At 36.6% G+C, this 21,239-nt stretch overlaps 1 protein-coding gene across 1 annotated transcript in view; it reads right to left on the bottom strand.

Moving 5' to 3' along the window:
• EPB41L2 (erythrocyte membrane protein band 4.1 like 2) overlaps positions 1 to 21,239 on the bottom strand; it is a 108,719-nt gene that overhangs the window by 46,990 nt on the left and 40,490 nt on the right. The window contains 4 exon segments of the mRNA XM_054514141.1: positions 12,586 to 12,798; positions 13,814 to 13,866; positions 13,869 to 13,904; positions 13,907 to 14,287. Of these exon segments, the coding sequence (XP_054370116.1) occupies positions 12,586 to 12,798; positions 13,814 to 13,866; positions 13,869 to 13,904; positions 13,907 to 14,273 (669 nt within the window). The 5' untranslated portion in view covers positions 14,274 to 14,287.

Here is a 21,239-nt window from a genome sequence, read left to right as displayed (position 1 = left end):
TTTCTGGATCTTCATTTTTTAAATAGCAGAAGGCTTCTTTATCTGAGCCAACTTTTTCTGTATTATCTTCTAAAAATTAATATAGTTTCTACAATGTTAACATTAGCATTTTTTATCATTTTGGTATACATCTCAATGACTTATGAATCCCATTATTTGAATGCACTGAAAAATAAAGTGTGTTATTTTCAAAAGACAAAAAGAACAAGCAGACCACTCAGAGCAGCAGAAGCAGCATGCAAGCAGAAGCTGAACATAATGCAACATGTCTAGTTGTCTATATACTGCAGTGGTTTGTTTCAAGAGGCAGAAAATAAGATGGCTGCTTTCTATCCATGTATTTCTGGAATTTCAGTACCCAAAAAATTAATTAGATAAATAATAAGAAATCTTCAAGAAGTTTATTTTTCCTAAAAATATTATTTTTGGAAGTCAGTAACAAAGGAAAAAAACCTGAAGGTTTATTGAGGTTAGCTTACGTATTATAGTCTGTTGCTTTATAAATATAGTAACTGAAGACTGATCATCATTTTACCATTTTCTTAAAAAGCATTTTAAAATGGCCACTTTCAAGCTTACTTGGGGAGCTCAGTATTACTAGAGCTTAAGCAAATGGCAGTCACTCCTGAAGTTTGATATGTTCTTCTTGTGACCTTTCCAGCAGCCTTCCAGTCATCTAAAGGGGGCTTAAGAGAGAAGGGAAGGAAAGGGCACGTAGTGACAGGACAGGGGGTAATGGCTTTAAGGAGAGTAGGTGCAGATTAGGTATTAGGAAGAAATCCTTTGCTGTGAGGGTGGTGAGGCACTGGAACAGGTTGCTCAGTAAAGCTGTGGATGTCCCATCCCTGGAAATGTTCAAGGCCAGGTTGAATGGGGCTCTAAGCAACCTGGTCAGGTGGAAGGTGTCCCGGCCTAAGCAGGGGGCTTAAAAACTAGAAGTTCTTTAAGGTACCTCCCAACCCAAACCATTCTATCATTCTGTGATTCTTGTACCTGAAACTGGGAATGTAAACATTCTGTAAGTCTGTAGTGCCAGTAATGAAAACAGGTCCAGGCTCTACTTCTGTGAGCCAGGTTTTAAGGAAAATCTTTGTCTCCTGCTGACAGGAGACAGATTTAGAGCAGACGGCTCACACCACATGCTTAGGGGTGAGGAGATGAGAAGTTCTTTCCACAGTTAAAATCTGACCATGACTGGCATGCAGCCTCCAGTTTGAACCAACTCCTTCATGACAGCTCTGCTGTTTGTGGCATTTATCATAGAAACCACAACATGGCCTTTTCAAAGGTCTGCCAGCTTATAGGAATTTTTGCATTTGCTTATCCTACAGATTTCAGTAGATGCCACACAGCACTGCCATTCCACAGAAACGCCATCGGCAGCCCCTGTGTAGGCCTGGGTGACACTGTGGCCATTGTCCCCGCAGACAGTGGTGGAGCACTCCAGGGGCCCCATTCCGGCACTCCCGCAGCTCGGCAAAGGCCAAGAGCGGAGGGAGAGGGGAGAAAAGAAGGTATGCACCGAGCAAAGAGTGAAGGCATTGTTGATTTTTTTCCCCAAGAATCCAGAGCTTTATTCAAAATCCAATTGTCCAGCAGCTACTCTACTCAGGAAGATCAGAAAGCTTTCACAGAAGCAAAATTATAAAACGACCACATTTAGTAGCCCAAGTAGGAAGGCTAAATCAAGAAAGTAGAAGTCATGAGTGACTTCTGAAATGGGGAGCAGGGAATTTTAAGTCTGTTTGGTACTTTCAAAAAATCTTACTCCTCAGGAAAGATGACTACTTCCTCTAGGCATCTGAAGTAACCACTTAATTTTCTTGACAGCTTCACCTTCAGTTTAGTAAGAAAAATCACTAATATAGAAAAGTGGTAAATTGAAAGCAGAAAAAAATATAAGCAAGAGAGAGTTCAAAGAATCTTAGATGCATGTAATAGATACAACTTTTTATCCAAAGTTGATGTGCAGATCAGTGATCATATCTTGCAAATGCAAGTTTCAGTTATACAAATTTCAGTAAAGGAAATCTATAAATTAGTGCAAAATAATGTACCCCATACAGCAAGACCACATCTAGAATCAGATGCTTTTTTATAAAGTTTATAAAAACTCACAGTTAATAACAAGTCTTTGACATTTAGAAACACAAGGCAGGCAAATGTACAGGAAATATATTGCAAGTATAACTGTAAAATATTGCATAGCTTCTTATTAGGAAGTCATAATAAACAAAGAACTTAGATACACTAAGTAGTGTCTATTGTATCTTTAAACATCTTTTTGTCAATTCATGGTTCTTCCACATAAGGAAAAACACTACCATGTCACAAAGCCCAAGTGTATGAGTCTACATTCTAGACAGCAGCAAAATGAAAAGACATTATACCATCAGCAATTAGTATTTATAGAGCTCTGTTATGGATTAAAAAGTATAAGAAGCCTCTCACTACTAGCAATGGTTTTCATTAGAAGATCCTACTTGCAGAATTGAAAGACTCTGAGTTATTTCACATATATTCACACACTCTGAGTTATTTCATATATGTGTGCGTGGGTGTGTATATATAGAGAGAGTGATATAGTGATAAAGCTTTAAAAATCTAAAGGAATATTTAATTTGCAAAACAAAACTTTTCAAGTGCAATTTCTTTGTAAGCCATTTGGGGACAGGCATTACTACACAGTTTCAATGACAGGATAACATAACTTTTCTGGGAAAACTCATGTTCCTAGTAGAATGTCTCTAACTTGAACTGAAGATAACTAGTCAGTTCAGAAGCTAGAAATATTTTAATAGAGTAGGGCACTCTTAAGAAGGCAGCATCATGGTTTGCACAGTTTATTACTTTATAAAATGGATTCCATTAAATTTTCTACCACGTGTTTGAGATGTCAACCGATAGTAACAACCAATGTGTAAATTATAATCACTATTCTTATTATACCTATGCATACATACATATTTATGCATCCATATATACACACATGTGTTTATAGCACAACAAATATTCCTGTTCCAAAATTATAATGCAGAAATATCAGTAAAAATGTAAGTCCATCCTTGCTTCCACAAAAAGGGGAGCACATTCAACCTAGCCATACCAAGAGAGTGAGAAGTGAGGAGATGTTCACAGAGCCTAGCAGTTTAAAACACAAGAGTACTCAGATCAGCAGTATTCTGTATTGCTGCCAAGTTATGCTTTAAGTGAGAACATAAAAAGAACACATGTAACCAAGGCTATTCTAGTACCAATTTCAAGCCTGTATTTAGACTCTGCAGATGCCACTTCATAATGCAACCACCTCGTAAAACCAGAGGTAGAATTTTTCCGTCCTTTATGTCCTTTTCAAAAAAAGAGCAAACCAGAGCAAAGCAATTGCAGCTGACATACACAATGGAAATTTCTATGCAATTGGGAATTAGGATATCATGGATCTGTTTGGCTATATATGAGCTGCCAACTACTGATGCAATATAAACATTCACAGCTACCAGTTCTGTTCCATAGATTTATCTATGATAGGGATGCAGGAGTTGAATGCACCATTAGCAAGTTTGCTGGTGATACTCAAGTGGGAGGTGCTACTCACTCCCTTAAGGGATGAGAAACCCTACAGAGCAATGTGGATAGATCAGAGCATTGGGCAGTCAGTGGCAGGAAATTTATCAAATGCCAGAATCTGTATCTGTTACAGAGTAATGCTGGGCACAAGCGTAAACTGGGAGAGGAGTGGCTGGAGACCAGCCCTGCAGAAATGGATCTGGGAGTGCTGGTCAGCAGCAGCTCAGTGTGAGCCAGCAGGGAGAGCCTGGGCAGCCAGGAGGGCAAACCCCATCCTGGGATGCACCAAACCCTGTGTTCAACCATTCAGACAAAAGAGGTGATTATCCTGCTGCACTCAGCTTTGGTACAGCCACACCTGGAGTACTGTAAACAGTTCTGGGGCCCACAGATTAAGAGGGATGTGACGGTCCCTGGATATGTCCAGAAGGCAACAACAAAGCTGGGGAAAGGGCTGGAAGGAATGTCCTAATGAGGACTGGCTTAGGACTTTGGGCTTGTCTATGTTAGAGAAAGAGAGGCTGAGGGGTGGCCTCATTGCTCCCTACAGCTTCCTGAAGAAGGTGAAGAAGCAGGTGCTGAGCTCTTCTCCATGGGAGCAGTGACAGGACACATGGGAACATGTCAAAGCAGTTCAAAGCTGCACCATGGAAGGTTTAGATGTGACATTAGGAAGCATTTCTTTACCACAGGGGTGATCAACCAGTGTAATAGCTTCCTAGGAGGTGACTGATGCCCCAAGCATGTCAGTGTTTAAAAGTCATTTGGACATGACCTTTAGGTCAGCCCTTGTGGCATGGGTGCTTCCTTACCCTTAAAGGGTTGGTCATCAGGCAGCAGAACTCGATGATCATTGGAGGTCCTTTCCACCTGAAACAATCTATCCTATTCTTTTTCCTTCCTTCTTGTTTCTGTAGCAGTACAGGCAGAGGGAAATCTCAACATTTCTTCCCAGCCCTGCACTAGCAGAAAGGATTGAATAGGGCAATCATGTCCCAGCCTAGGCATTGAATGTCTCTGTGTGGGGAGGAGGCATGTACCATCTGATGGGTCTGAGAGATGTGGATTATCTCAAACTTATGTAACCATTTGAATAAATCTGGGGGGAAAAAAGCCAACAAAAACAAGTACAGTTTTCAAGTTTGCTGTGTTCATTCAGTTAATCCGTGTTTCCACAGAATGGCAGAATTCCACAAATCTCTTCAGAGATCAAACCCTTCGCCGAATGCAGGACATGCTTCCAAACCAAGTGACTTTTTGAAGTGTTCAATACCTATTATTTCCCTAGAGTTTTGTTTTCTTCTCGTCCTCATTTTTAGAAATGATTGAGCCATTTCCCTTGGAGAAATGTAATAAAACATTTTATTACATTTGAGAACAACAGAACCCCATGAGAGCAAGGGTCCATCTCCCTTGTTAGTGACTAACCACAAGTGTCTACAGGCAAGCACAGGAGCAGTAACCAGGAGCTGACTAACTAAGAGACTGGTTTTTGCCTGAATGCCAGGAGTTTTTCAGCTCCAAAAACATTTTCAAAGACACATATTTATAGGAGGAAAAATGATTGAATTTCATTTTATTTTTCTGAATCAGTTTAAGAGCCAGTGCTCACAGGCATTAACACAATGCAATTCTGTAGCCAGGCCCAGGCTAAAGCATTCCCCCAGTTTTGTTTAAAAAAATCAAAACATCCTTTGCAGTCTGGCAAAGGCCAGGCCACAGAAAGGAGAAGCTGGAATATGAACCAGGCAGTCCCTTTTCCCGAGACCTGAAGAATAAGGATTGGTCAAACGAAGAGAGGAGGAGATGTGCAACAGCCTGGGTTGTTTTTAAAAGTATGATGCATATCAATGACAAGCATATTTTTTTTGGCTGCAAAAAATTGCTTTGCTGTGCTTCTTCTTGGCCAGTGATGCATGAAAAGTGCTCTCATGCCTGGCCTGCACCTGTATTTCATGCAGGGAGAGCTGAAAAGTGCCAGCTCCTGATGCTGCAGCAAACCAGAGTGCCTTGTACAAACAAGAACCCTGGGGAAAACCAAACCAAGGGAATACAGGAGTTCACTCTTGCTACAAACTTGGAGTGGCAAAGAAAGGCAGAGAGGAAGAGAATGAGTGGTGCCTTGGAGGCACAAAAGCAGCAGGAGAGAACATAGGCAGAATGGCCCAAAGGAGCCCTTGGCAAGGAGCCATGCTCAATGGTGCAGAGGAAGGCAAAAAATCCCCAGGGACTGAGATGACTTCACTCATAAACATTACTTTTGGTGGTGTCTGTTGAATCTAGACAAATATTTTAAGAATGTGCCAAATTTAACATCATCCCTATTTTCCTTTTTCTAAATAAAAGATGTCATACTTTAAACAGACCACTTAAGTGCTTGAATAAACCTAGACTAGACATCTGAGCAGTCAGAAAAAGCTTTGCAAATCAAAACTCAGCTACAATTAAACATCTGTTCCATATCAGCTTCATTCAGAGTTTTCTTAATTCAGGGTTAAAGACTGATCTTAATTGTACATTGAGCAAACATATTTTTACTTGGTATTAGCAAACTGTAAGTAACCATAGAGTCTGTGTCAACCCTGATATATTTCACTTGTTCATACGTGCATAAAATACGGTCAGTGCTGGCATCCTTTAAATGCCTTTTGTCATAAATATTTAATTAGACCACTGACTGAATGCAGTAAACAAACCCAACAGGATCTTCATTTGCTTCTAACTAGCAATCATTATGCACTTAGCACTTCTTTTTGTTTCTTTGAACTGTGTTATTCTCTACTGAAACACAGTTTATATTTCAAACAGAAAGTCTAAACCAGTCTTTACTGCAGATCCCAAATTCAGTGACAGAATTTCTTCACAACTCTCTACAAAACCACAGAATGAGAGGAAAAAAGCAAATTTATTTCCTCCACAAAAGCAGGAGATACATGTAGTTCACAGTAACACATTAGTAATTTACACCTCCCATAGAGATCAATTATCAGGAAAGGAGTAGGTCAAAATTACATCATTTGCACTGTGCTAAAAAAATTAAAATTCCTCCTAAAAATTAAGTCTTAAATATTCCAATAGTCTGCACATTCAAGCTATTAAAACTCAACTGCCATCTCAAATATTACGCTATTGAATCATGAACTAAGGTTATTTTATCCTTTAATATGGTTCTGTCATTTCAAGGAAGCACAAATGTTCAGTCACAGTCTTTGGCAAATACCACTCATTAGCTTTCATCCTCAGTACCTTGAGAACTGTCTGTGATAAACTTACAGGCTGTTATTCCTTTAACTCTCTTTAAAGTAATGAAAGGTAACTGAAAGTTTTTTAACAATTCACAGCCTGTTAAAGTTGTTTTAAGTCATGCTCCCCCAGAACTATTCAACAATAGCTTCTTCCTCTTTCCATCTCTCCAGGTATTCACATATTACTCTGAAGATTCTGAGGCTAAGTAGGTGTTATCTTTAGGAGTTACAATAGTTTTAAGCTTAAAATAATTCAATTAATTGCTCATGCTCTATGAATGCACATATTGCATACATGTAACTCCTGTTGTTTAGTAAAGTACTTGCATGCAATATTATTTTGTGATTTATTTCAGAAGATTCCTTTAAAGCAACAGAGCACAGAAAATCATCTATTGTATTAATATGGAACCTATGGACTTCAGGAACTAAAATACTAAAGTTAAACGAATTTAACATAACATTGTAATGGAGGATATTTTTGCTGTCTTATAAAACTTCACAGGTTCCGAAATAACAATATAAAGCAAGTTTGAAGAGTGGCTTGTATAAATGTTTGTAACATATTCCCACTCAAATTTTAATTTCCCAGAGCAAGCAGCCGAGATGCAGACCACATTTTATCAACCATGCAAGATTACAATCAGCATCTCTGCACTGGTGAACTGAATGCAGTTCATTTCTGGGAAAGATCAAAAACCACAAAACACTACAGTGAGAATTTCAAATTACAAAGAATCGAAGAACAAGTTTCACCTAGCACGAGGTTTAGCTCTCATGTCATGGACTTCTCCAGGCAACAGTGGAGTACCTTGGGTGTTGTATCTACACTGGCGTTCAGACAAGGATATTTGGAGAAGCTATACTCCAGAAAGATTACAAACCAGGTCCTTCAAATTTGCATCTTCAAAAGTAATGAAAGTACAAAGACAGGTGAGAAGTAAAAAGAAATAATCACAAAAGAAACCGAAATACCTGTTCAAACAGTTCCACAGATAAAGAATTACTGACTTTAAGTTCAAACTGTCAAGTTCACATTACTCAAAGATCTACTAAGGCAAAATAAAGAGTGCTCAGGGAAAGAATAGATGACTCTCAGAAGTGATAAATTAATTTACAAAGTAACATCAAAAAGACAAATATCTGAGACTTGCTTTATACTGAAATCTAAAGATAACCATGTCAGGCATGCCTGAGGCAATGTGAAAGACATGCAACAACAAGCCAGAAGAAATAACTCCACTGTCAAATAACACTAGGTGGCTGCAAAAAAGAACTTAAAGTAATTACCAATACATAAAACCCAAGTGGCAAGGAAACAAGAAAGGTTCAAATGTACCTGTACTCCTACAGCAATATTTAATGACAAATTCTGAACTATGGAAGAACAGCATCAAATTACAGTCATTTGCAAAGATGTTTTAATATCCTATTAAAAACATGCTAATTCACCAGGAGTGAACTTCCTTTTTTCCCCACAATTTCATATATAAGTATACTATCTCAACATCTTAAAGCTATAGTCTTTCCAAGTGAGCACCTCCCACCCATTTTTATTCTGTACCAATCACCACAGGACTTCACTTTCAGAATATTTTGTCACAGAAACCAGTTTTTGTTTACTCTGATATATTTCTCAATGCAACTTGTATGTCACATATACTTCTTTTTTCCAAAAGGTGCTTTAACTCAATACAGATTCCAAGAAAATGCCTCATTAGGCAGAAGTTACATCAATTTCATATTAACCAGACTTTAAATTGTAATAAATCCCTTTTTTATTAACATAAGAGATGCTAATTTTGCAGACGTACCTAACCTATCCAAAATAAACCGATCTAGCTCCAGTTAGAAAAAATGCACATACAATGCAAATTTTTAATGCTATAATTAGGTTTTTAACTGGATTTTTTTAAAAATAGCACATATATATTCCTTTTCTTACGCATATTTGCTCCAAAACCGCTCATCTGAAAATTCCAGAGTACCAAAAAAAAAAAAAAGTGACATGATATACCATTTCTTTATGCAAAAACTACTTCCACCTGTGTCCTTTTCAGCTGACAATAATGCAGCATTAACCTCTTGCTTACAGGGGATCTTGCCATACCAAGACAAGAAGATCCATGAGAATATAAAGATTATTATTACACAAACCAATCTGTGGTAGCCAGGACAGAAAACAAGTATATCAACAGACACAAATTTGTTTCAGCCACATTACAATTACAGGACTTGACCAAATCACATAAATTAATCCCTCTGCCTATCTCAGCTTCATACTATGGAACTGAAATGTTTCAAAATATAGCTTAACTCAAGTTACAGCAAGTTAGGACATCCACTTGTCACTTGGTAAATATTAAATTTCTAGAAATGTCTAGTGAAGCATGGAGAGTCTGGTTCAGAACAACCTCTATAAAGCTTTTGCTGCCTAGTCTAAATCTCAGAGATTATACATTTTTTAAAAACTAATTCCAGATGAACTGTCATTAAACACCAACCTTAAGCAAAAACTGTAGCCTCTTTTCTAATACAACTGTTACACATATTTTGTAAAAGCTCACCAATATTTTCCTGAATTGAAATATCAATTTTTTAAGCTTGAAAAAAAAACTATTTCAGTCATCTTTGAGAAATCATTCTAATTTATTATGTACCAAATGTTACTTTGCAAAATAAGAAATAAAATCAGCTTCAGTGTTGGAGGGGAATGAAAACTGGGGGAGGGGGTGGTTGGATATGTGTAAAAATTGGGTTTTGTACAAAACATTATATGAAACAATGTTTCCTTCTTTTCCTATTCAAAATTGAAAATCGTGTTATAAAAAATTAAGTATGTTGAAATGTTTTAAATCACTGGAGCTGAAGAAACATAACCACAAGTATGTCTAAAACTAAATTAAGCACACAAAGCAAAAGGGAATATAAAGCAGGATAGAAATCTAACTATCACATGGACAGGAGTTTAGAGAGCAGTTTCTGGTCTACTGAAATGGCATTTCTTCCTAAGCACACAGACTATTGTCAGTGGATATTCTGCTCTCTCAGGAAAAATTATGAACAGGATGGACAGAAAACAGAATGAAAATTAAAAAAAACCCTGTCAGAACTCTTCATCTAGCATCTCAATCTATATTAGAGTGCTTCTTATAATACAGAAAAATAGAAGAAAATTAAGAGAGAGGTGCCAGACTAAACAACTGGCATATGTCATGGAATTCAATGAGCAGTAACAAAAGAGCTGCTATTTTAGAAGCTGTTAATAGGAAATGCTAGAGATATTATACCTGAACCCATCTGCCCTTCCAGACAGTATGAAGTCTTAAAGTGCAGGCTTGTAACTGTACAAGTGCAGAAAAAGCCTAAGCATTCTCAATTACTTAGGGATTAATCTTACTTAAAAAAAAAAAAAAAAACACAAAAAAAATAGAGAAAAACAGGTACTTGGACAGCCATGATGAACACGTGAAATTTCATGCAACCTCTTTTTCTGAGAGCAAAAATAAGTGAGATCTAACCGTATTTCTAAAAGGGCCATACACAAAATGATGAATTTTAAGAACCTAAGATGGCATTTAAAAAAAGATTCTTGAAAATAGGAATGACATTTGCTTCCCCCCCCCAAAAAAAAAATCCCAGGAAGTTCCCCTAACTGCTGGGACAGTTCCAATATGGTCAAGTTAGGCCTTGAAGGAACATCAGCCAACTCACTGAGTACTGCTGGGTGTATTCTATAAGGTCCCATGTGACTTGTCTCTCCATCTCAAATGTTCTCACACGTAACCATAACCCTCCCTTTTTCCATTAGTTTCCAAATCACATCTCCAAGCTTTTGCCATTAACCATTTACTGATTAGAACATACTCAAGCTGGAAGAGTAAAGTTTTTCTGACTGAAATAGCTTATGTTCTAAGAATAATGCATCAACACTTATTTTTTAAGAAACAAAACATTACTATTAATTCAAGATTTTCTTTTTAGATTTTAGTGAATCTAAGGTATACAATAGCTGAACTCAAGTATTAAGTCCTCATATCATGATTCATCACTGTTACTAATTAATTGTATAATATTATATCTACTAATTGGCCACAAAATGCTCAGTATTTAGTTACTGGTGAGAATCCTGATCAGCCTTGATCTGTGTGCTGACACTGAAGCTACTGCATCATGGCTTTCTTTCCTTTTATGCTTGCACCCAGCTATTGCCTTATATAAAGACACATACAGTAGGAATGAACAACTGGCAAAATTTAACAGAGACCAAATTAATGAGGTTTTTTCTTCATGTTTTGTTTTCTTTCACAGTCCTTTTAGTTTATGTGAATACAAATTGATGCAGTTCTAAAAGGAAAAAGGAATAGGATTGCAAGTCAAACAGAAAAATCCCCAATAGTGCATTAGGTCAGAATTTATTACTGATTATCATGAAGGTTTAGAATGAGTATTAGAAAAAGACAGGATTCTACCAAAAGCTATTATATAACAGTAATGAAAACAAGGTATTTTTCAGTTTTACTTTGCCATTAGCAAGTATAATATTTTAAATATAAAGAAGCTGGTTTACAGTCCATAGTATACTGGAAAAGGCATCAGGAATGTGAAAATCATGACAATTGCCCAAACTAAAACCTGATGTACTAGGAAGTCAAACAAAGTAAACTAGACTTTGACTGCAAAAATTTTGTTTCTTTGCTTTTTAATTCTTATATCATTTCAGTAACTTTGAAAAAGCAGAAATAAACCAACATTTACCCAAACACTAAATATTGGAGGAAGACTAAAAAAGAGTATCGGAAATATACTAGGATCTTTTGCAGAAAGCACAAACTGAAATTTCAGTTATCAGTTGATATAGCTTTCTGAGACTTTAAATATTTTGATATGGTAGTAGAGCATAAAAAACTCTATATGTATTTAAGAACACGAATTCATCCATAAAATTGCAGTCAGCACTGCTCATGTCCTATAAAGAATTCAAATTAACATATAAAACAAATTGTTTCTTCACGACTTTTTCCCCTCTTTAATTACTTTTACTATTGTTCTTACAGGAAACTTTTACTGCAAATAATGAGAAAACTTATTTCTTGGCAAATGACTTCACTGGATCATGACAGACTTAAAATACTGAGTTATAAATACAAAATGGTATATTCTTAGATCTATGCTAAGCCACCACTTCATTTAAGTCTCATTTTAGGTTGGGGAAAAAGCCCAGGATGATAAAACTCACATAGCCTTTAATTAAAACAGAGATGCCATTCAGATTTAAAAATCCTGATTTATGTGGGAAAAAAAATCCCAAACCAACAACTATTCCAGGGTTACTACTCTGCAGTCAATTTTTGTGAAAATGTGGAACTAGAACAGAATTGCAAATATGTGTTTTATAGCCGTAATGGAATTTTGCTTTCTGAAGAAAAATTTAAACTTTTTAAACTTCAAAGGATAAAAGAAATTATCTCCAGCTGAGATAACTTTAAAAAAAAATTGATGAACTCTTTTTGAAGAAAACTTTATCAGCACATGTCCCACTATCTCCAGTAAAGACTTAATGTTTTAGAAAAATAATCAAGTTTGAGCTGTCAAATAATCAGCAGGTGTACTGCAGAGGGCATTTTTAGGAACAAACTGATATGGTTTTAAAGATAGAATCTTAAACTGAAACGTTAAATTAGTCCTAGTGATAGTGTTAAACACTAGGTACAAAGAGAGCAAGTTTTCTTTTCCCTACAGAAAAAGCTCTTTATATAATTTGATGCCTTACCTCTAGGTCACAGCTGTATTCCGTGCCATCCAGAAGCATCACCTTACACTGCACAGTTTTGATTTTCTTTGGAGACTTCTTAGGAAGGTTATCTATTTTAATTTCAGCTGTCTGCACTTCTTTTGTCTCCCTTTTTTCTTTTTCTTCTTGTGTTTCTTCCTTTTTCTCTGCAACTTCCTCTACTTCTTTTTCTTTACCATCTTCTTTGGAAGGCTATATAAAATACAGTTAAACTCAGGAAGGAGAATTTTTTACACTTGTCCATTCCTTTTATAAGCTACTAATAACTAAGTCAGTAACCATTCATTCATTAAAGTTATGCACATACTGGAAACACAATAACCAGCATAAGCACTAAGGTCTTCTTTTAGGGACCAGATATTCTTGCTGTAAAACCAGAGGAGGTGCCTTTTATCCCCTTTCCTTGAAATAAGATTTCCATTTTTTTTAATATGAGTTATTGGCTTTCTTCCAAAGAGAAACAAATTTATTAAGAAGCTCCAGGAGTTATACTAAACAAAACCCCAGTGCTTATGAAAGCCAAGTGATACAGAATCACAGAATGGTTGAGGTTTGAAGGGATCTCTTGAGATCTAGTCCAATGCTGCTAGGGTCACAGAGGACAATTTGCCCAGGACCATATCTGGTTGAGTTTTGGATATTTTCATAGGGGAAGACTCCACAGTATCTCTGGCTGATCTGTTTCAATGTCTGACCCACCCCTTTACCACCCTTAGGGGGCCTATAATCTGCACCACCACCACCTGGCCATGTCCCTTGTCAAGGAAAGGTCCTGTCCCCATCAGAGTAAAAAAGATTTCCTGTGATTTGAGATGTAATTTCATGGGTTTAATTTGGGTCCCTTGCCTTTGGTCATGTAACTGCATACCACTGAGAAGGATCTGGCTACTCAGCATTGCTTCCATTCAGGTATTAACACATACTGATAAGATTCCCCTTCCTCCTTCTCTTCCTCAGGCTGACCAGTGTCAACTGTGCCAGCACCTCCTCATACATAACATTCTCTATCTGCCTTTGCCACCCTAGAATATGAATGTTAAGAGCTGACATGCAATTTCACAGAAAGCAGGACTGGAACCTAGCAAGTGGAATAGCTGTCATTTTTTCCCCAATATGATCCTAACAAAGCTTTACAAGAATTACATAATTCATTAATCAGGTTTCATTAAAATTACTCCAAAGCACCCGTGAGCCTTCCCACACGTACCTGTATTTCAGCACTGCTAATGGAGTGTTTTTCTTTGTCATCTGCTTTAGCATCTGCCGGTTTTCAGTTGCTTCTTCCAAGCTCTTCTCGGCTGAGCCACCCCTCCTAGTGCCTGGCTTTCACTTTCTTCAACTACTTGCTCTTCCCCTGTGGCCTTCTTCTTGGGCTCATCTTTGGGCTCTGCCAAGGTGTATGACTTCTGTTTCTTAAGCCAAGGGGGAAGGAAACGAGAAATACCCTTGCTTTCAGGCGAAGATTTTTCCTTCTTCTGGCTACCTGGACTACTTTGGCTGGTTGGTGCTGGGACAGAAGAATCTTGAGCTTCTCCAGAGGATGTTTCCCTGGACTTTTGATCTCCTGGAGTCTCTGATGTTTCTTCAGGCTTGTCCTTGGCTTTGTCTGGTCCCAGCTGCTCAGAATCCTTCTTTACTTCGGTCTCTGAACCAACTTCAGTTGTCATTATCACAACTGACACTAAAAGAAGCAACAATAAAAATAGTTTTGATATGCAGCATCACAACCTTTACTAACTAATTATTTGCAGTAATTTGTAGCAGTTCATAAACTCTTGTAGATTATTAAACTTAGTAGAGTTAAAGAAATACTTTTTTTTTCAAATTTTGAGTTTACAAGTAAGACCAGTAAGCTAAAACTTAGTGCTCTACAGATAAAAGATCTACAGCTTCCTTCTCCTTGAAAAAATTTCAAGTGTGCTCACTGAACGGCATTTGTTTTATTATAAGGTATTAATGTTATTGACCAAGATTATTTCAGAGGTAACTTCAGTTTTCTTTTTACTGAGCCTCCTTAGCAGACCCAGAAAATGAATCTTCAGAAGAGCAACCACCTTCTCTAGTAGAAATGGTAGGTACAACCCCCCTACTATTCAGTGACATTACTGAACTTAAAATAAATTCTTGGAAGAAATGAAAAGAGCAAGATTACCAAAGAATAGGTACAAAAGGAAGGTGAGCATGATAGTGAGTATGAAAAATTGTGAAATTGTAAGTTAGTGATATTGTTGCAATTACTAATAATGCTGGGGAGCATACATTTTTAATTAAGGTAAGATTGGGTTCTTAATAAGAATTTCATACCAATCAACATAAAATCATATGTAACTCTTATATTCTCATCACTTCTGCTTACTCTTCCTTCAGTGAAATTAAAGATAAATCACAATACTGTAACAACAGGATATGCAATAATAACCTTTCAACTTAACATTATTGGTATTTGTTGAAAAAAAAATTAACTAGAATAAACAAATGTTGTTATCTGTGTGGCACTATACTGTGCTGCACTGCTCTAAAATGTAGTATAAGTACTTTTTTCCAATTTATTGAAGTGAGCCAACAAAAATAAGCATACAAGGGTCCAACAAAAGTTTATAATGGTTAGACTTCATTATCCATCATGGGTATTTACTTACAATCTTCTGAAAACAATTAATTTTAAATTGATGGTCTGTTTTTCTGGCCTAAAATTTAGCGAGCGATTTACAATCACATTTATATCTTTATAGCATGGGAACCCTCTCCATTATGATTATCTTCACTGCATGCCATTAGAGGCAGGAGGCTCTTAGGCTGAGGACTCCTGCTGATCTCCACTGCTCCCACCCGTGCCCAAAAAGAGTCAAGAAGGTTATCAAGCTCAGGCTTGATGCAATTAACTTGCACAACACTTTAAGCTGCATTTGAAGCCAAGTGAGAACTGGTTTAGATCACAAGGCAGCAGTAACACTTTGCCTCCAGGTTTCCAAAGCACATCCATAGGCAGTCAGAAACAGTTAAACTAAACCAATCCCTAATATGAAAGAAAGAAAAAAGGAAGCTAATAGAGACTTAAATATACAAGAGAGGCCATTCTGGCCAAAGAGATGAGCAATACTAAGCCAAAGGAAACACCATCTTGACAGTTATCTTACTAAGAAGCCTAGACGTAGGAGCCTTGAAGTATCTACAAATTCACATTAAGCATCTTGAGACCAAAGTAGCTACAATGGTGTGTGGGTTTTTTGTTCATCACTTAGCATTTCACTATCTAAAATCAAAGCATTCCCCAATGAGGAATTAAAAGTTAGTACCTTTACTGCTACTCTAGAGACTTCTGAATACATGTCAAGCTTAAATATTAGTTATGTAATAACTTGCATATTACATTACATTACTATGTAATAATTTCTACCACTTTTTATAAAACCCTTAAAGTTTCAATACTATTATTAAAGCTTGTGATAGAGTATTACACATTATGTAGGTACTATTTATCTCAGAGGTAACAGGCCTCTGAAAGGCAGGTTTCCATTTGACTGTTGAGATTAAAGAATTTGCTATTTAAAGCCATATATTAGTATGCTAGTTTTCAAGCTCCTACTAATCAAATTACATTTTGCTATTATGTTTGTGTCTCATACAGAAATGCTCCTGTTCTTTCCAAATGGTAGGCATCTTATTAACATAATAGTGTAAAGCTTTATAATCAAAATGAAAAATTAACAATATCTAGAAACCAAACTAAACTTTCCCTGAGAAAAACTGAAACTTCTGCTGATCAGAGAATAACAATACACACAGCTTTATGAATTCATAAGGGAGGTTTCATAAGTAACAGAGATAGTGGTGATTTTTTTTTTCATACATCGCTAAGAAAGAACCAATTTTTTCTCAGAAAGTAGCTTAAAACAATTTTATAATACTTGATATACAAATCTTCAAAGAAGTTCTAGGGAAGCCACTACATTTCCTGCACTTTTTTGTTTTACTTTTCAAAATATGCAGAAATGCATGAAATATATGAACAAACTAATAAAAAATCATTATATGCCACTCTCAAAATGAATACCACAATTTGATTATACAGCCAAAAAGGAGACATCTCCAGAAAATTCCTTAGAGCTAAGCAAAATCAGTCACCCTAGAAACACATCCCTATGATATTGTTCTAACAATAAAAGAAACTGAGAATATCAAGTCACACATCTTAACTGATTAAATTTAGACAGAACAGCAGTGGGTGGTACAAACTCGCTCGATGGAAAACAAGAAAGGTTTTGCATCTTCAAGGGTCCAGGTTTTCATAATCAAAGTTATACAGAGAACTTGGTTTTATACTGCAGAAGCAAGGGAAACTTGTTACAGCCCCGGTCTGAAGAGGTCTGTCCATGTTCACTTAATGCCTTTATTTGATGCCCACAGCAGGAGAGATTTCTTTCATGAGCTCAATTTCCTAAAAGCTTGTAACTCTAGTGCTTTTCAGGGCAGGGAGGGGAGAGGAAGAGAAGAGGAATGGAAAGGAGAACCTGACAAAAGGAAGCACACCTCTCTGCTGAGCCTGTATATTTCTTTATACCCCCAGTAGTCTCTGAATTAACTGTGAAGAGGTGGAAGAGTTAACTACACAAGGGCACTGACCAAGAGTGTAAGTTACAGTCTTCCCAAAACACCTACCTTCTCTACCACATTTGCTTGATAGATTTCTTTTTTCCAGGGTGGCATGCTAGTATAAGAATTAGCTATCCCTTGAGAAAAACAAAATTGGGTCTCACATTCCCTATCTCAATGCTCTGTCAGATCCTCCAGTTTTGTAGTTCACAGAAAAAACAGAAATAGGGAGGGACAAAACACTGGAGTTCTGTATTACTGCAGTTTGTAAAGCCTCCGATGTTACCTTCACTACAGTCAAGCAATCAAGAAACCAGGTTTTCTGAAAGTGTCTTTTTCCTGATTCCCTCCTGCCCTGATAGGGAAGACCTCACACAGCTCTGGCGTAACAGCCAACAGTGCACCAGAAAGCAAATGGAAACAAACAGCAGACAGCATTTGTCTCAGAAGTGATATAGGGAAGAAATAAATCAAATCAGATTGCAAATTTGAAATTCTCACTTCAACTGCATGTTTCCTTGCTTTCTTGTCTTCAAGTAAACTCTCATTTATTCTTACTACATAGTGTGAGCACACTAAATATTTTTGCCCCTATAATCTTTTGTAAGCTCTGTAACAACTGCAGCAGGACAGGGTTGATAGGGTTCTCCTTATCTCACATTTTTGTATTGCAAGGTAACATTAATCCTGTGTTTCATTTGGAATTGAGAAAGGAGAAAAACAATCTTGCAGCAAGAGTAGACTAAAGAGAAGGAACCTTAGGGCGATGCTCAAATAAAGGATTACCAATGTCTGAACAGGGAAAAGAACTTTCTCGGTAGATTTGGCAATTGACATCAAACCTATAAACATTATACCACAAGTGATAACAGCTGTATCTTTTGTAATCCTCCTGAAAATGTGGCTCAGGCCAACTAAATGACTACCTAAACTGCAAGGATGAAGGTTGGGGTGGGATGGCAAAAAATACTGCAAAGCACTTTGCACTTTCTGAAGAGAAGGTGAGTTTGTTAAAACCGGTCCCACTTTTACAGGAAGCAAATGATCTGCCCCATTTATAACTCTACCAACTTCCCCAAGCAAGGGTGCTGATCAGGAAGCAACTGAAGACAACAGATATTCTCACTCCTCTCCATTCATCCCTTCCTCTCTCTGAGGAGAAGAAACTTAGTGCTGGCCCAAGTTCGCAGCTGAAAGCAGAATATAACACGAAGTTTAAGACAAAAGGGAAAAAAGAGAGGGAAAGAAAAAAGTAGCGTAGCTCAAATATCACAGACAATATTAAAACCAACTGCAATAAAATGAAGTTTTCTTTGATGATGCTTTAATCCACTGCTTCTGTTACAGTATTTCTTATTTATCAGCACAGATGAACAAATCCAGATCCTTTTTCAATACATTTCTGGATCTCATTTTACTTATTTTCTGACTACATAAAAGTAGAAAAAGCAGCCCTAAACTTGTTTCTTCCTTTTTCAGTTTGTCACTGAAATTCATAGCAAACTCAAGAAATAAAAATCGCTTTGATAGTTTTATCTCCATCAGTCTACTAGGATTCACAGAGAAACCATCATGTCATAGAAACAAAAGGAAAAAAAACATCAACCGACTTCTACAGAAATAAATTACAGCTCAGTGCACTAAAAGCCAATGTGTGTCTGTGCAAGTCAGGTAATTTTCTGGATCACCATAGTATTAATAATTTATTTTTTAAATCACTACCTTCATAAATATTCCAAATATTTATCTCACATGGGCTACACACAAAAAATTCCAAAAATATATCAAAGAAAATTTCTATCATCTGAAAAAATATACACAAAAACCTGAAACTAGGTCATGTGTATTTCAACTGCCTAAAACAAAGCAAAAATGCTCCTAAATAAAGTTGTTTATTTCTTGTCATATTATTGATCTGAAGCTCAGCAGAAGCCTGATCTGTATTTCACAGTTGGTTAGGAAATATCATTCATGCTTGCTGCTTTCAACATGTAAGATTTGTTGATATAAAAGTTATAAAGAAGTAAAATCCTAGCTGGAACAGTTATTCGTATTTGAGAGTGTAGAAGAATCTGGTTTAAACAGTAGGTAATATCTGATTGGTACTACAACTATATTTTTTCAAAAACAAAAATCAGTTCTTTTCCATAGAGTACAATAATTTATATTTTAAATTTGGCTGAAAGTAGTAACCAAATAATTTTATTTTACATTTCTGCTAATTTTAAGACTTGCATTTTATCACAGGTATATAAATAACATAACTCATGGTATACCATGATTCCGTGTAGCATCATTTTGCTGAAGGTGCCAATATAACCTACACACATTCTAAAAGCAGACAAAGTAAAAAAGTAAATAAAATTTCTCCTTTTAGTCATTATTTAAATGTATTACTATAATTGAAAAGACATGGAGTGCTCTAAACACCAAGGAATAAATTCTACTAAAGAATGAAGTTTTTAATTTTGAGATCCTTAAGAAAGCAAAAACATCTCTACAATTGGCTTAGATCAATTTGCAACATTCACATCATAGAGTTCCCAATTAAATATTGTTCTGCAGTCAAATATCAACCCAACACCACCCTAGTTCTCCCACGGGAACTTGCATCCTTCTCTGTATGTATAAATACACAGAAGTGTTTATACCTACAAACATACTTTGAAAGCTGAATCTAATAATTTGGATTACATTCATTTTTAAGCACATTCCCGAAACAAAATAGATCATACAAAGGTCAAAGACCATATAAAATATATATATAAATAATAAATAATAAATTAAATATATATATATATATATATATATATATATATATATAATCCAATACCTTTATGCACCTAAAATCCAATCACCTATTTTTAAATGATTAATCAATGACGATATCTAGCAATTTTACCCAAACCTAGGCATTTACACACACTGAACATCAAGCACTGCTCCAGTCTGCTCCTTCCCTGATGATCGCTGTGCACAAAAATCAAGGTTAACTGCAGAGGCTGAAGAGACAGACTGCAGACTCGGCTTTTTTGTGAGTCTCTGCAGTAGCCACAGGGCAGAAGCCTGTCACAGTCCATTGGCTTCCCAGGCTGTGACAAGACCACCAGAGCTGGGCCCTGGACAGATCTCCTGCTGTTGTCATGGCTCTTCATTGCAGGCTCAGAAGGCAACACATTGAAAAACCGATTACCAAGAACAATCCTGTGCCATATATAGCCAAAAAAAAAAAAAACCAAATTCCTTCTTTTAAAGCTTCACAGTTCATGGAGGAAGCTTAAGCAATAAGTCAGGTGAGTAGACAATGAAATCTGTATTGATTCTGACTTAGCCTTTGTAATAATATCTCCTAGTAAAAGTTTTTCCCAAATGTAAACCCATAAAAAATTTGCCCTTTCTCCTCTTGATTCTACTTTGGCTTCCTCCTAAACTGGGAGCTCATTCTCCAGGAGGTAACCAGGTGAGCAAACTGACATTGCCACTCTGTGTATTGGTCAGCAGATGGTGCCATAATAGCTCTGAAAGTCAGCAGCACATTTCAAAGGCCAAACTTTAAACAGCAACAATACTCCAATTTCAAGTGTAATTCCCAGATTATGACAAGTGGTGGAATGTTTTACAGAAGTATTAGCATAACATATTTTAATAAATCTAACTTCAGAGCCAGACAGTGAATCATGACTCCATGACAATATAAGTTAGTTACATGCGTACATGAACACGTGTGCGTCTAAATACTTTCACATATTCACATAATGTCTATGCTTATCTCCAGGAGTAGAAATGGCACACAGTGGTCTTCTTCCAAAGAATATTATGTCTAGCAAATCTAGTTTCCAGGGAATTACAGGCATGTCATAGTGGCTAGCAGCCCTAAGCTAATAGAAGCTATACACATAAGCATCCCTCTATCTAGATAATGACATCACTACTGAAAATAATAGGTTTTTTATGAGCTTTCATGTTTGTATCCATGCCATCATACACTTGATGACTTGCAAACATGCAATATTTCCCTCCCAAACATTCTTGTCCTTATT

This window comes from Molothrus ater, chromosome 3, assembly GCF_012460135.2.
Source record: "Molothrus ater isolate BHLD 08-10-18 breed brown headed cowbird chromosome 3, BPBGC_Mater_1.1, whole genome shotgun sequence".
NCBI classification, from domain to species: Eukaryota; Metazoa; Chordata; class Aves; order Passeriformes; family Icteridae; genus Molothrus; species Molothrus ater.
This window is presented reverse-complemented; position numbering and strand designations above follow the sequence as displayed.